Genomic DNA, 16263 nt, shown 5'->3' on the forward strand with positions numbered 1-16263 from the left:
TAGTTGCGGTGAGCGGTGGCCAGTCTTCATCGCGGTGCGTGGGCCTTTCACTGTCGTGGCCTCTCTTGTTGCGGAGCACAGGCTCCAGACGCGCAGGCTCAGTAGCTGTGGCTCACGGGACCAGTTGCTCTGCGGCATGTGGGATCCCCCCAGACCAGGGCTCGAACCTGTGTCCCCTGCATTGGCAGGCAGACTCTCAACCACTGCACCACCAGGGAAGCCCCCTTGGGTACTTTTATTTGAGAGCATTGAGGGTAGAGGACTGTAGTTCACGGGTGAGGGTACAGTTGGGGGGCCTGCTTGTCTGGCCGACCACAAGCCAAGTAAAGTCAAGTGTGCTGTGGCTGCCAAACAAGTGAATGGTGGGGCAGACAGCAGAAGCAAGAAGAACTACAGTCCTGCAGCCTGTGACTCAAAACCCACATTCACAGAAAGATAGACAAGATGAAAAGGCAGAGGGCTATGTACCAGATGAAGGAACAAGATAAAACACCAGAAAAACAACTAAATGAAGTGGAGATAGGCAACCTTCCAGAAAAAGAATTCAGAATAATGATAGTGAAGATGATCCAGGACCTAGGAAAAAGAATGGAGGCAAAGATCGAGAAGATGCAAGAAATGTTTAACAAAGACCTAGAAGAATTAAAGAACAAACAAACAGAGATGAACAATACAATAACTGAAATGAAAACTACACTAGAAGGAATCAATAGCAGAATAACTGAGGCAGAAGAATGGATAAGTGACCTGGAAGACAGAATGGTGGAGTTCACTGCCATGGAACAGAATAAAGAAAAAAGAATGAAAAGAAATGAAGACAGCCTAAGAGACCTCTGGGACAACATTAAACGCAACAACATTCACATTATAGGGGTCCCAGAAGGAGAAGAGAGAGAGAAAGGACCCAAGAAAATATTTGAAGAGATTATAGTCGAAAACTTCCCTAACATGGGAAAGGAAATAGCCACCCAAGTCCAGGAAGCACAGAGAGTCCCATACAGGATAAACCCAAAGAGAAACACGCTGAGACACATAGTAATCAAATTGGCAAAAATTAAAGACAAAGAAAAATTATTGAAAGCAGCAAGGGAAAAACGACAAATAACATACAAGGGAACTCCCATAAGGTTAACAGCTGATTTCTCAGCAGAAACTCTACAAGCCAGAAGGGAGTGGCATGATATACTTAATAAAGTGATGAAAGGGAAGAACCTACAACCAAGATTACTCTACCCAGCAAGGATCTCATTCAGATTTGATGGAGAAATCAAAAGCTTTACAGACAAGCAAAAGCTAAGAGAATTCAGCACCACCAAACCAGCTCTACAACAAATGCTAAAGGAACTTCTCTAACTGGGAACCACAAGAGAAGAAAAGGACCTACAAAAACAAACCCAAAACAATTAAGAAAATGGTCATAGGAACATACATATCGATAATTACCTTAAACGTGAATGGATTAAATGCTCCAACCAAAAGACACAGGCTTGCTGAATGGATACAAAAACAAGACCCATATATATGCTGTCTACAAGAGACCCACTTCAGACCTAGGGACACATACAGACTGAAAGTGAGGGGATGGAAAAAGATATTCCATGCAAATGGAAATCAAAAGAAAGCTGGAGTAGCAATACTCATATCCAATAAAATAGACTTTAAAATAAAGAATGTTACAAGAGACAAGGAAGGACACTACATAATGATCAAGGGATCAATCCATGAAGAAGATATAACGATTATATATGCACCCAACATAGGAGCACTTCGACACATAAGGCAACTACTAACAGCTATAAAAGAGGAAATCGACGGTAACACAATAATAGTGGGGGACTTTAACACCTCACTTACACCAATGGACAGATCATCCAAAATGAAAATAAATAAGGAAACAGAAGCTTTAAATGACACAATAGACCAGATAGATTTAATTGATATTTATAGGACATTCCATCCAAAAACAGCAGATTACACTTTCTTCTCAAGTGCGCACGGAACATTCTCCAGGATAGATCACATCTTGGGTCACAAATCAAGCCTCAGTAAATTTAAGAAAAGTGAAGTCATATCAAGCATCTTTTCTGACCACAGCGCTATGAGATTAGAAATCAATTACAGGGGAAAAAAAGTAAAAAACACAAACACATGGAGGCTAGACAATACATTACTAAATAACCAAGAGATCACAAAGAAATCAAAGAGGAAATCAAAAAATACCTAGAGACAAATGACAATGAAAACACAACGATCCAAAACCTATGGGATGCAGCAAAAGCAGTTCTAAGAGGGAAGTTTATAGCTATACAAGCCTACTTCAAGAAACAAGAAAAATCTCAAATAAACAATCTAACCTTACACCTAAAGGAACTAGAGAAAGAAGAACAAACAAAACCCAAAGTTAGCAGAAGGAAAGAAATCATAAAGATCAGAGCAGAAATAAGTGAAATAGAAACAAGGAAAACAATAGCAAAGATCAATAAAACTAAAAGCTGGTTCTTTGAGAAGATAAACAAAATTGATAAACCATTAGCCAGACTCATCAAGAAAAAGAGGGAGAGGACTCAAATCAATAAAATTAGAAATGAAAAAGGAGAAGTTACAACAGACACCACAGAAATACAAAGCATCCTAAGAGACTACTACAAGCAACTCCATGCCAATAAAATGGACAACCTGGAAGAAATGGACAAATTCTTAGAAAGGTATAACCTTCCAAGACTGAACCAGGAAGAAACAGAAAATATGAACAGGCCAATCACAAGCAATGAAATTGAAACTGTGATTAAAAATCTTCCAACAAACAAAAGTCCAGGACCAGATGGCTTCACAGGTGAATTCTATCAAACATTTAGAGAAGAGCTAACACCCATCCTTCTCAAACTCTTCCAAAAAATTGCAGAGGAAGGAACAATCCCAAACTCATTGTATGAGGCCACCATCACCCTGATACCAAAATCAGACAAAGATACTACAAAAAAAATTACAGACCAATATCACTGGTGAATATAGATGCAAAGAGCCTCACCAAAATACTAGCAAACAGAACCCAACAACACATTAAAAGGATCATACACCATGATCAAGTGGGATTTATCCCAGGGACGCAAGGATTCTTCAATATACACAAATCAATCAGTGTGATACACCATATTCACAAATTGAAGAATAAAAACCATATGATCATCTCAATAGATGCAGAAAAAGCTTTTGACGAAATTCAACACCCATTTATGAAAAAACTCTCCAGAAAGTGGGCATAGAGGGAACCTACCTCAACATAATAAAGGCCATATACGACAAACCCACAGCAAACATCATTCTCAATGGTGAAAAACTGAAAGCATTTCCTCTAAGATCAGGAACAAGACAAGGATGTCCACTGTCACCACTATTATTCTACATAGTTTTGGAAGTCCTAGCCACGGCAATCAGAGAAGAAAAAGAAATAAAAGGAATACAAATTGGAAAAGAAGAAATAAAACTGTCGCTGTTTGCAGATGACATGATACTATACATAGAGAATCCTAAAAATGCCACCAGAAAACTACTAGAGCTAGTCTATGAATTTGGTAAAGTTGCAGGATACAAAATTAATGCACAGAAATCTCTTGCATTCCTATACATTAATGATGAGGAATCTGAAAGAGAAATTAAGGAAACACTCCCATTTACCATTGCAACAAAAAGAATAAAATACCTAGGAATAAACCTACCTAGGGAGACAAAAGACCTGTATGCAGAAAACTGTAAGACACTGATGAAAGAAATTAAAGATGATACCAACAGATGGAGAGATACACCATGTTCTTGGATTGGAAGAATCAATATTGTCAAAATGACTATACTACCCAAAGCAATCTACAGATTCAATGCAATCCCTATCAAATTACCAGTGGCATTTTTTATGGAACTAGAAGAAAAAAATCTTAAAATTTGTATGGAGACACAAAAGACCCCGAATAGCCAAAGCAGTCTTGAGGGAAAAAAATGGAGCTGGAGGAATCAGACTCCCTGACTTCAGACTATACTACAAAGCTACAGTAATCAAGACAATGTGGCACTGGCACAAAAACAGAAACATAGATCAATGGAACAAGATAGAAAGCCCAGAGATAAACCCACGCACCTATGGTCAACTAATCTATGACAAAGGAGGCAAGGATATACAATGGAGAAAAGACAGTCTCTTCAATAAGTGGTGCTGGGAAAACTGGACAAGCTACATGTAAAAGGATGAAATTAGAACACTCCATAACACCATACACAAAAATAAACTCAAAATGGATTCGAGATCTAAATGTAAGACCGGCACTATAAAACTCTTAGAGGAAAACATAGGAAGAACACTCTTTGACATAAATCACAGCAAGATCTTTTTTGGTCCACCTCCTAGAGTAATGGAAATAAAAACAAAAATAAACAAATGGGACCTAATGAAACTTCAAAGCTTTTGCACAGCAAAGGAAACCATAAACAAGATGAAAAGACAACCCTCAGAATGGGAGAAAATATTTACAAACAAATCAGCGGACAAAGGATTAATCTCCAAAATATATAAACAGCTCATGCAGCTCAATATTAAACAAAAAACCCAATCCAAAAATGGGCAGAAGACCTAAATAGACATTTCTCCAAAGAGGACCTACAGATGGCCAAGAAGCACATGAAAAGCTGCTCAACATCACTAATTATCAGAGAATCACTAATTCTCTAATTTCACTAATTATTAGAGAAATGCAAATCAAAACTACAGTGTATCACTTCACACCAGTTTAGAATGGGCATCATCAGAAAATCTACAAACAACAAATGCTGGAGAGGGTGTGGAGAAAAGGGAACCCTCTTGCACTGTTGGTGGGAATGTAAATTGATACAGCCACTATGGAGAACAGTATGGAGGGTCCTTAAAAAACTAAAAATAGAATTACCATATGACCCAGCAATTCCACTACTGGGCATATATCCAGAGAAAACCATAATTCAAAAAGACACATGCACTCCAATGTTTATTGCAGCACTATTTACAATAGCCAGGTCATGGAAGCAACCTAAATGCCCATCGACAGATGAATGGATAAAGAAGTTGTGGTACATATATACAATGGAATATTACTCAGCCATAAAATGGAACGAAATTGGGTCATTTGTTGAGACGTGGATGGATCTAGAGACTGTCATACAGAGTGAAGTAAGTCAGAAAGAGAAAAGCAAATATCATATATTAACGCGTGTATGTGGAACCTAGAAAAATGGTACAGATGAACTGGTTTGCAGGGCAGAAGTTGAGACACCTGTAGAGAACAAACATATGGACACCAAGGGGGGAAAGCCGCAGAGGGGTGGGATGGTGGTGTGATGAATTGGGCGATTAGAATTGACATGTGTACACTGATGTGTATAAAATTGATGACCAATAAGAACCTGCTGTATAAAAAAATAAATAAAATTCAAAAATTAAAAAAAAGAAAAACTAATACTAAACTTTCTTTGGGTTATTAGTATGGAAATATGTTAATATAAATGTTTCAGACATTACATGAAATTCCTAAAAATCTTATGTGTTCTGGTATAATGTTATAAGTCATCATTCTAGTTATTTTAAAATGTATATCTCAGAAATAACTAAATTTCCTTGTCAATTGCATTATTATGAACTTTCATCAAATCTTTAACCGTGGTCATTTTTGAGTCTTTTGTCATTTACAGACAGTTCTGGGTGTACTCTGATGCTTTTGCAAAAATGTTCCTATAAAAGGGTTTCATCTTCAAGGAATTCATGGAAAAGACTCTGACAAGTACTGGTTTCTGGTAACTGACTATACTGCTGAACTGAATGAATAAGCATTTTCAGAACTCTAATGGAAAACTGATGAATTTATAAAAGCGCTAACAAAAGATCAAGATAAAAAAAATTAATTACATGGGACTGAGTGAACTGATGAGAATGAGTATAATTTTTGTGACTTTCTGTTTGAATTTAAAAAAAAAAAAAGAATGGAGACTTAGGTAGGTTTCATATCTAGGATGGTGGGGGGCGGGGGAGCAAGGAGTGGTAATTCCCAAGAGGAAAGGGATGTGCTCTGTAGATGTCTACTCTACAGTGTAGTAACTGCTCTGCTGAGGGCTGGCAGAGCATGAAGAGGCGTTTAATCTTGCCTTGAGAGATTAAGGCTTCATGAGGAAGGCGAAGTTTGAGCTGAATCTTGATTGCTGAATAGGAGGAAAGGAGTTAGCCAGATGGAGGTGGTGTGAGAGAGAGAATACGGCAAGTTTAGGGAACAGCACGTTGACGGTTACAGAGCTCCCCTGTGAAGGTGGTGAGTGTCCTGTTGCTGGAAGAATTCAGAGACTGGATCTTCTTTCTGCTGATGGTGGCAGGTTGGCCTATATGACCTCTGCAGACTCTCCAACCTGGAGTCTGTGCTGGCATGAGCGCTGTCATAGGATGCCTTTTGACCACCTACACTTGTGAAGTCTGTTCTAATGTGCAGCTGTGGGCTGCTTGCCTGATGTTTGTTCAGATGGAGGGTGTGAACATATCTTCGGGTTTGTCACTGTTTCTTTCCATTGGCCGTAATATCAGGGGTGCTTAGTTTGTGCTTGGTCCCCAAGACTGACATCTGAAATTAGCCAATTGAGGGCCACTAGCTGTAAGAAGTGTGAGTGCTGGTGTGTGCTAAAGCCATGGAGTTCTGAGCATTGGGGCTCCAGGGCACTCTCATCTCTTGCAGTGAGCAAGCTGTGTGGGAAATGCAGTCCCACTGACACAGACATCCTGCAGCCCTCCTTCAACTTCCTGTATTGGAGCCTTCATCAGACCACGCTGGGCAGTCAGAAGAGAGGTGCTGGGGCCCGGGCTGGCATAGTGAAGAGGAAGGGTGCTGGGCAGTGTCTATGGCCCTTGCTGCCCTCAGTTTTTCCATCTTAAAAAAAATAAAAAAGGGGGTGTGTGGCTGGATCGGATGGGCCTAAGGTCCTTTCTGGTTCCAGTAACCTGTGGTTCCGAAATGAAACTTAGAGCCTTAAGCTCATCCTTTTGTTCATTCACCATGTGTGTGAAGCACCCATCGGGTGCTAACTAAACACCAGCTGCCCTGCCCAACCCTCTACAGCTGCTGCAGTGCTCCTGAGCAGCACGGCCCTGATAGAGCTTCTGGAGAAGACGCTGGCCCTCACCTGGGCTGAGGAGGGCTCTCCCAGGACCGAGCTCCTCTGCTCCGCCTGGCTGCTCACTGCCTCCTTCTCTGCCCAGCAGCACGATGGCAATCTGCAGGTTAGTTTCTAACCCCCGTAACTTTGGCGCATGGGTGGCACTCCAAGGACTGACAAGATCTTGAGTTCTGATCCCAGATCTGTGGCTTATTAGTTGTGTAACCTTGGCAAGGTATTTAACTCTCTGAGCTTCAGTTTCCTTGCCTACAAACAGGGAAAAAACATTCAAGGCTGTTGTCAAGTTGGTTTACATTAATCCATTCAGCACACATGGATCACCTGCATGCCAGGCTGTATTCGAGGCACAGAGGGATAAAAAATGAATACAGTAAATACCCCACACTTGGGGAACTTGTGTTGTAATCTTTAAGCAAAGCCCTGAAAGGTAAGCAAGACTGTACCAGACAAAAATAGCGGGGGAAGGGCGCTCCAGGCAAAGAGAATGATATGAGCACAGGCCTGAAGCTGCACAAATTTAAGACTTGGTATATATATTTGAAGAGTGGTGAGGTACTGCGTGGCTGGAGTGTAGGGAATGGACTGTCAGACTGGACAAGAAGGCAGAATCCAGCGGGTGACCTTGAAGTTGTGGGTGGCAAGCTGTGAGTGCCATACATGTGTAAACTGTCATGTGACTGTTTGAGAAGGTGATGCAGGGAACAGGAGAGCCATAGACATATCCACAGAGCACCCCGTTTCCTCTCAGCCCCTCCCTCTTGTACGACCTTGTCATCCTAGTGCCCTGCATGAGCTCCTCTGTGGGCTGCTTCACATTCAGGTGTTTCCTCCCTAAGGCTGGCTGCCCCTAGTGGACAGAAACCATCTCCTAGCCTTTGAGGTGTCCTCGCACTGTGCCCAGCCCTGTGCCAATCTAATGCCAGGCGCACACATTTGTGTAGAAGTGAAGTGAGTTTTCAAGTTTGGCCTCTAGGGTTTCAGTAAGCTGTGGCACATCTACGCTATAGCAGATCCTCAGGTAGTTGCCAATGGGGTTGATTTGGGACAGGAACCTCTCCTACTTTTCTATGTGAGGCTATTGGGCCCACCCCTAGCCCTGCAGTCACCTGCCTGGATGGAAGCCTGCGCCTTGTCGTTGGTTCTGCCCTGGCCCTCAGCTCATAACTAGCCAATTACGTAAGTACCTCTACTCTTAAGTCCTCCCCTCTGCCCTAGTTCAGGCCTGATCATTCATCCTCACCACTAATATGGCCTGTTCACAATCTTCTGGCCTCCAGCTTCTCCCTTGCTCCACCTCTCCTAACCCTGTGGCCACGGTCTGTCCACACTTCCCCTCTGCTCACTCTCCTTCAGCAGCCTTTTTGTTCTCCTCATGGCTGCTGAGACCCTTCCTACCAGGCCCCTCTGCAGCCTTACTTTCTGCCATTCTACCCTCCTTTCCTGTCTTCTGACCAAGTGTTTGCTCTTCTCCCAGTCAACTGTGCTCTTTCACATCTCAGTACTTTTTTTGTTTGTTTTTGGTTGATTTTTAATAGCTGTTATTTTTAGGACAGTTTTAGATTTACAAAAAAATCGAGCAGATAGCACAGAGTTCCCATATAACCTCCACACACAGCTTCCTCTGTTTACATCTTAGATTAGTATGGCATCTCCATACCTTTATACAAGTTGGTTCTTCTGCCTGGAACCTGCCAATTCCACCAGCTAACAAGCATTTTTTTTTTTTGGCTGCGTTGGGTCTTCGTTGCTGCGCGTGGGCTTTCTCTAGTTGCAGCTAGTGGGGGCTACTCTTCATTGTGGTGTGCAGGCTTCTCATTGCGGTGGCTTCTCTTGTTGCGGAGCACGGGCTCTAGGGCACGCAGGCTTCAGTAGTTGTGGCACGTGGGCTCAGTAGTTGTGGCTCGCGGGCTCTAGGGTACAGGCTCAGTAGTTGTGGTGCACGGGCTTAGTTGCTCTGTGGCATGTGGGATCTTCCCAGACTAGGGCTCGAACCCGTGTCCCCTGCATTGGTAGGCGGATTCTTAACCACTGCACCACAAGGGAAGCCCTAACAAGCATTTTTGAGGAATTGCTTTGTGTCAAGCACTTGTAGATCCAAGTAGAGGAAAAGCTGCCTTCAGGCAGCTTATGTTCTGGGTAAGGAGAGCAGAGCAGACTCACAGCTTTGAACCTGTCACCCAAACTAACCCCTCAGTGTGGTCATTGCTTTGACATTAAGGAGCACATTTACGATGCTGATCCTCAGCTGTTCTTCACGATAGCTCTGGAGGGAGTGAAAGCAGGTGGCACTGTTCCCATTTCGTAGGTGAAGGAAGTAAGGCAGGCTGAGAGAGGTGCAGTGCGTTGACTTGCCCACGGCCATACAGCTGGCAAGTGGCAGAGCCAGGATTTTGATTCTGGGCCATCGGACTCCAGATCTGACTTAGGTGGTTGGTGGGCTGAAGAGGAGACTGACCCACAGCTAAGGCTGGGAAAGACTCCCTGGTGCAGGAGCTCTCTGAGGATGGGGGAAATTTGGGAGAAGCAGGGTTCTCCAGGTCTGGGCTTGATTTTCCTCCTCAAGCTCCTGAATCCAGGATCGGTGAGGCTCACAAGACTCTGTGTGGCCTCCTCTGTCCTTCTGGATGTAGCGGGTATGTGTAGGGGGGGGTAAAAGAGATATTGTAGCAGGTGGTTTTCTGCCCAAGCTCCCAGAATGTGGGGGTTATCCCTTTACCCTCTGCCCTGCCAGGTTCATCAGACACTGTCTGTGGAACTGGACCAAGTATTGAAGGCCCTCAGCTTTCCGAAGAAAAAGGCTGCACTGCTCTCAGGTGTGGGACCAAGGGCCTCTAGCAGGAGAAGAAAAACCTTTCCCCTAGATTCTGAGATGAGACCACCCCACCCAGACCAGCCCGTGGTCACCCCATTATTATCCCCATTGTCCTCCCCCTGTGACAGAACTGGTGGGGAGTTGGGGAATGAGGCAAGAACTGGGTGTAAGGAGTTTTCTACTTTCAGCTGCCATCTTACGCTTCCTGCGGACAGCCCTGCAACAAAGCTTTTCCTCTGCCCTGGTTACCCTGCTGCCCTCAGGGGCCCAGCCACCGCCAGCCCCTGAGGACACTGTCCTAGCTCCACTGGGAACATCACAAGTGCTGTCCCTGGTCATCGGACTGCAGAACCTCCTGGTTCAGGTAAGGCCTTTGTGGAGTGGGACCCTGGCAGTGGAGCCTGCTTCTCCCAGGATGACAGCAGGAAGGGGTGGCTGCCTGTCAAGATCCTGGTATTCCCACCAAGGCCTAGAGAGAGGATTGACTGGTTTTAAAGTTACAGTGACAGAAATGAAACTCAAATTGTCTCATAACTGAGAAGTCCAGGGGTCAAAACTGGCTTCAGGCACAGCTGGGATCCCAGAGGCTCAGACAGTGTCATCAGAACTGTCTCCATCTCTTGGCTCTGCATTTCTCTGTCAGCTTTATTCTCATGGGATGGTAGGATGACCAGCAGCAGCTCCTGGCATATGTCCCTCCAGCAGAAAGAAAGTTTCTCTTTCCTAGTAGTCCCCAGAATTGAGTCTCATTAGCCTGGCTTGGTAATGTGGCAGTCACTATGCCCAAAACATGGGATGCTCTGATTGACCTGGCTTGGGTGAGTGTCCTCTCCTGGAGGCTGGGGCATATGGTCAGCTCTCCCTAACTCACATGGACTAAACATAAGAGAGGAATGGTTCTGCAAGAGAAAACTGTTCTTAGAAGAAGGAGGAATGGATCCTGGACAAGCAAAAACAGTAGATGTCCACCTCAGAGGGGTTTGTGTTTTACAGCTTAGAGGATTCTTGGAGATCATTGTTTATCCAGCGATCACATACTGTGAAGGGTGGTGGGGGCAAGGAGATCGATCAGATTCCCGCCTTTGAGAAGTTAACAGTTTCAGGGGGCGGTGGATGGTGCCATGTGGATAAGAGGTGCTAACACAGAGTGGGCAGTGCTGGGTTGAAGGGAAGCACTGCACAGTGGGGGCACAGGACGTACATTACAGGCTGGTGTAGGGTGACTGTGAGAGTGGCTGTCAGAGAAGCCTTTCTGGGGGAGGTGCTTGAGCTGGGCTGGAAATATCAAGTGACTTGTCCTAGGTCCCCGAGGGTAAGGGGCATCAGAGATCGGATTGATCTTGATGGCAGCACAATTTTGTTCTCTGATATGGACTCATTCCCTGTCCCTGGCCCTCTGGCCCGTTCCCACCCATGATTCCTTGAGACTTTCTTCTCTTTCAAGGAGCTTATTGTCTGTTATTTTCAAATATGAGCTGGTCACTGTAGGGTGACCAAGGCCCCAGGTGTTTATGCTGTTTTAGTTAGACTTGGACTCTCTTCTCCTGCTCCTTAAAGCTTGCCGACGACCGATGGTCACAGATCCACGTGGTCTGGTCTGATGGCAAGGCATTGTGGGCAAGAAGAGGGAGGTGGGGGCAACCAGCAAATGAGTGAGAGGAGTTGCAGAGACTTCCTCGGGGGAGGGGTGGGGCCTTGATTTGAATGGTCTCCACTGGCCGCCCAGATAATGACAGACATATTTGATACGGCTGTTGACTGTGGGAGATTATGTTCAAGGATTGATCCCCACTGGGCCTGTGCACAGGTTGGGGGAAGTGGGGAAATGTGAGGATGTGGAGAATGCTCCAGAAGTGGGCCCTGTGCGGGCTGTGTGGATGCCGAGTCTTGTCCTGCCAGCACATCTATTCAAAGGCTCTGTGCTCTTCATGGATCAAACCTCTATCACGTATGGCACTTACCTCTCTCTGTTGTGAGTTCCCATTTTCATATCGGTCTTCCCCAGGCTGTGAGCTCCTCAAAGGTAGGGACTGTGTCTGGTTAATCTTTGTGTCTCCTTCCCCCTGTGGGTTCAAATCCAGTTGGGAAATCAGGAATCAAATGAGAACCAAAGCATCAGCTTTATTGCTGGTAAACACCATAGTAGAATGTAGCTGGGACTTAAGGTCAGAACGGGCTTTTTTTTAGTCTGAGATTTTTCAAACATACAGCAAAAATGAAAGAATTTTACAGTGAACACTCATATACCCACCATGTACATTCTACCATTAACATTTTACTATGCTTGCTTTATCATATCTTATCCAAAAGGATTTTTTAACTACCCTCCTTCCCCTGGGCCAGACCAGGAGCCCATAGGCAGGTAAATTGTGTTTGCATTTCCATAATGTCCATGTTGGACACTTAGCCAGCTGGCCAAGATCTTAAGAGTTTGAGTTCATGGGAGCATGACCTTTAATACCTTAGTCCTGCCCTGATGGCTCAGTAGGTGTTAAGCTAGCATCTCACTTGTTAGATAAATCTCTCGTTGGGTGAGGAGGAGCCAGTTAGAGGTGGGAGGAAGGGCAAATGCTTTCTCTTTAATGTTTCTGAAAGGGCTGAAGTTCCTGATTTAATATTCAGAACATAGGGGGAAAATGATTCCCTTACACTCACTACCCAGCATAAAGCCTCCCACAGAATTGGCATTCAGTAATGTTTGTTGAATGAGTGAATGAGGACGCAGAAATGAATATGATGCCGTTTCAGCCATTTAAGCACTCACAGATTGTAGGAAACACAAGAAATTATAATTAATAGCAAAATGACCTATTATTTGAATCAAGGAAGGCTCCACAGGAGAGGTTGCATTTGAAGTGGCTAATCTTGGGTACCTGGGAAAAGGGTGGAAGTGCCCACTGGTTAAGAGTTAATTTTAGATTGGAGAAGGAGAAAGGGCACAAGGCCTAGGATTTGTTTCTAGACCTGCCACCTACCACCCAGGTGTCCTCAGGTCAAGTATTTTCTCTCTGGGCCTCAGTTTTCTCAGCTTTAAAATGAGGTTAGTGAGTTAGCTCAACCACTTCAAACTGTAGGTCTTAAAGACCTTAGGGATCCTATGAAGGAGACTTAGGGGTTGTTAAAGAGCGAGAGTGTTTCCCCTATTATACATTTCACTAAAATATTCACCATTTTTTAAAAAAATATAACAGAATTATTTTATTATAGGATCTTAGTAGAATCTTAAACAGTGGGAAGAATATTTATCCTATGATTTACCTGTATAGTATAAATACATAAATAAACAAGTCATTGCCTGGGATTAATTTCCAACTGATTTTTTTTTTTTTCCTTCAGTATAGTCACCATTTTTTGAGTGTTAACTCTGTGCCAACCACTGGTTAAACCCTCTGTATGCATTGCTCATCTTACCCTCTTGGCAGCCCAAGTAATCTTTTTATCCCCACTTAGCAAAATCAAGTAACCTTGGCCAGGATCACACAGATGGTAAGTGACCAAGCAAGGCTTCAAACCCAAGTCTGTCCCATACCTTAACCTCCAGGTTGCTGCCTTCCAAAGAATAGCATGAGGAGAGCATAGGATTTTTGTGGTTGTTAGTTTGTTTTTACATTTTAAAAAATCAGTTTTATTGAGATATAACTTACATGCAATAAAATTCACTGATTTTAAGGGTACAACTAGATGAGTTTTGACAAACATATACAGTTTTGTAAACACCACCACAATCCCGGTATAGATTTCCATCACCACAAAAAGTTCCCTTGGACCCCTGTTTAGTCAGTCCCCTCTCCCCATCCCTGACCCTTGGCAAACACTGATCTGCTTTCTGGCACTACAGTTTTACCATTTCTAGAATTCCATATAAATGAAATCATACAGTATGTGGTCTTATGTGTCTGTCTTCTTTCACTTAGCTTAATGCTTTTGAGATTCATTTATATTGTTGTGTGTTATCAGTACTTCATTTCTTTTTATTGGTGATTAGTAGCCCATTATGTGGCTATTCCACAATTTGTTGATCCATTCACCTACCGATAGATATTTGGGACTTCCAGATTTTTGGCTATCATGAATAAAGACTGAAGTACAAGTCTTTGTGAAAACCCATTTTTATTTCTCTTGGATAAATACCTAGGAGTGGGATTGCTGGGTCAAATGACATATTAGTTTTCTATTGCTGTGTAACTACATATCACAAATGTAATGGCTTAACACAACACCCATTTATTATCTCACAATTCTCTATGTCGGAAGTCTGGGTGGGCTCGACCAGGTTCTTTGCTTAGGGTCTCACAAAGCTGAAATCAAGGTATTGGTCAGGCTGGGTGCTTATTTGGGAGAGCTGGGAAAGAATCCACTTCTTCCTCCTGTTGGGGGTGGGTGGCTCTTTCAGCTCTTTAAGGTTGCACACATTTTTTCTCACACAGCCCCTCCATCTTCAAACCAGCAATGCATGTTGAGTCCTTCTCACACTTCCGGACTCTCTGGTTCTTCTTCTGCTACCAGCCAGAGTAAATTCTGCTTTTAAAGGACTGGTGTAATTAGATTGGACCCACCCAAACAATCTCCTTTTTGCCATGTAATGTAACCTAATCACAGGAGTCACATCTGGGAGCAAAGGTCATGGGACCATCTTAAATGCCTACCACATATGGTAAGTGTATGTTTAACTTTATAAGAAACCATCAGACTGGGACTTCCCTGGTGGCACAGTGGTTGGGAATCCTCCTGCCAATGCAGGGGACACGGGTTCGATCCTTGGTCCGGGAAGAACAACATGCCATGGAGAACAGAGCCTGTGCACCACAGCTGCTGAGGCTGAGCTCTAGAGCCTGTGAGCCACAACTACTGAGCCCGCGTGCCACAACTACTGAAGCCTGCGTGCCTAGAGCCCGTGCTCTGTAACAAGAGAAGCCTTGGGGCTTCCCTGGTGGTGCAGTGGTTGAGAGTCTGCCTGCCAATTCAGGGGACACGGGTTCGAGCCCTGGTCTGGGAAGATACCACATGCCGCGGAGCAACTAGGCCCATGAGCCACAGCTACTGAGCCTGCGCGTCTGGAGCTTGTGCTCCGCCACAAGAGAGGCCGCGAAACTGCGACGGTTGAGAGGCCCGCGCACTGCGATGAAGAGTGGCCACCGCTCGCCGCAACTAGAGAAAGCCCTAGCATAGAAAATGAAGACCCAACACAGCCAAAAATAAATTAAAAAAAAAAAAAAAAAAAAAAAAGAGAAGCCACCACAATGAGAAGCCTGTGCACTGCAATGAGGAGTGGCCCCTGCTCGTTGCAACTGGAGAAAGCCCTTGTGCAGCAACGATGACCAAATGTAGCCAAAAAAGTAAATAAATAAATAATTTTAAAAAAACAAAACAAAACAACATCAGACTGTTTGGTTCCAAAGTGGCTGCACCATGTTTCCTTCCCATCAGGAGTGCACGAGAGTTCCAGTTGCTTCACATTCTTGCCAACACTTGGTACTGTCAGTCAGTTTTAGCTGTTGATGAGTGTGTAGTGGTATCTCAAGGTGGTTTTAATTTGCATCTCCCTAACCCTAAGTTCTTTTCTTATGCTTATTAGAGCATAAAATTTTGTTTGATGAAAGGTTCTGCTGCTTTAAAAAAAGATTTACATGCACTGGCTTAGATAAACTGTGTGGCTCTTACAGAATCTGTAATCTGTGAATCTCTTAATGGGGCCCAGGGCCCATCCTTTTCTGAAGCAAAACAGTCTCTCAAATGTAGGTAAATCATCAGTATAAGCACTGTGCTTTGTGTGTGGGTGAGAGATGAAACCAACAAACATTTCTTGATTATCTACAGAGCCACAATCCCAAATCTGAAATTCTGAAATCTAAATTGTTTTGAAAACCAAATGTTTTTTTCTTGGTTGGCACCAAAATCCACTGGTAGCAAAACCTGAAGTGAACTTCTGTGGGTTTTTTGTTTTTGTTGTTTTCTTGCAGAAGGACCCTCTGTTGTCCCATGCCTGTGTCGGCTGCCTGGAGGCTTTGCTTGACTACCTGCATGCCCGGAGTCCAGACATCGGTAGAAACCCTCCCCATTCTCTGATGTTCCCCTGGGGGAGATTGGAGGGGGCCAGCACCTGCCACCCTCCCACCCCAGACTCCCATCCTCTGTTCTGTGATTCACACTCATTTTTTTTGGCGGAGCCACGTGGCTTGCAGGATCTCAGTTCCCCAACCAGGAATTGAACCCAGGCCATGGCAGTGAAAGCCCAGAATCCTAACCATTAGGCCACCAGGGAGCTCCCTGATTCACAC

At 44.0% G+C, this 16263-nt stretch overlaps 1 protein-coding gene across 1 annotated transcript in view; it reads left to right on the plus strand.

Moving 5' to 3' along the window:
• The window catches only part of MEI1 (meiotic double-stranded break formation protein 1), a 67088-nt gene that overhangs the window by 48138 nt on the left and 2687 nt on the right, over window positions 1-16263 (plus strand). The window contains exons 23-27 of the mRNA XM_059934876.1: window positions 6735-6845; window positions 7116-7276; window positions 9905-9986; window positions 10174-10349; window positions 15946-16027. Of these exons, the coding sequence (XP_059790859.1) occupies window positions 6735-6845; window positions 7116-7276; window positions 9905-9986; window positions 10174-10349; window positions 15946-16027 (612 nt within the window). The remainder of the gene's footprint in view (window positions 1-6734; window positions 6846-7115; window positions 7277-9904; window positions 9987-10173; window positions 10350-15945; window positions 16028-16263) is intronic.

This window comes from Balaenoptera ricei, chromosome 10, assembly GCF_028023285.1.
Source record: "Balaenoptera ricei isolate mBalRic1 chromosome 10, mBalRic1.hap2, whole genome shotgun sequence".
In the NCBI taxonomy this organism is placed as follows: domain Eukaryota; kingdom Metazoa; phylum Chordata; class Mammalia; order Artiodactyla; family Balaenopteridae; genus Balaenoptera; species Balaenoptera ricei.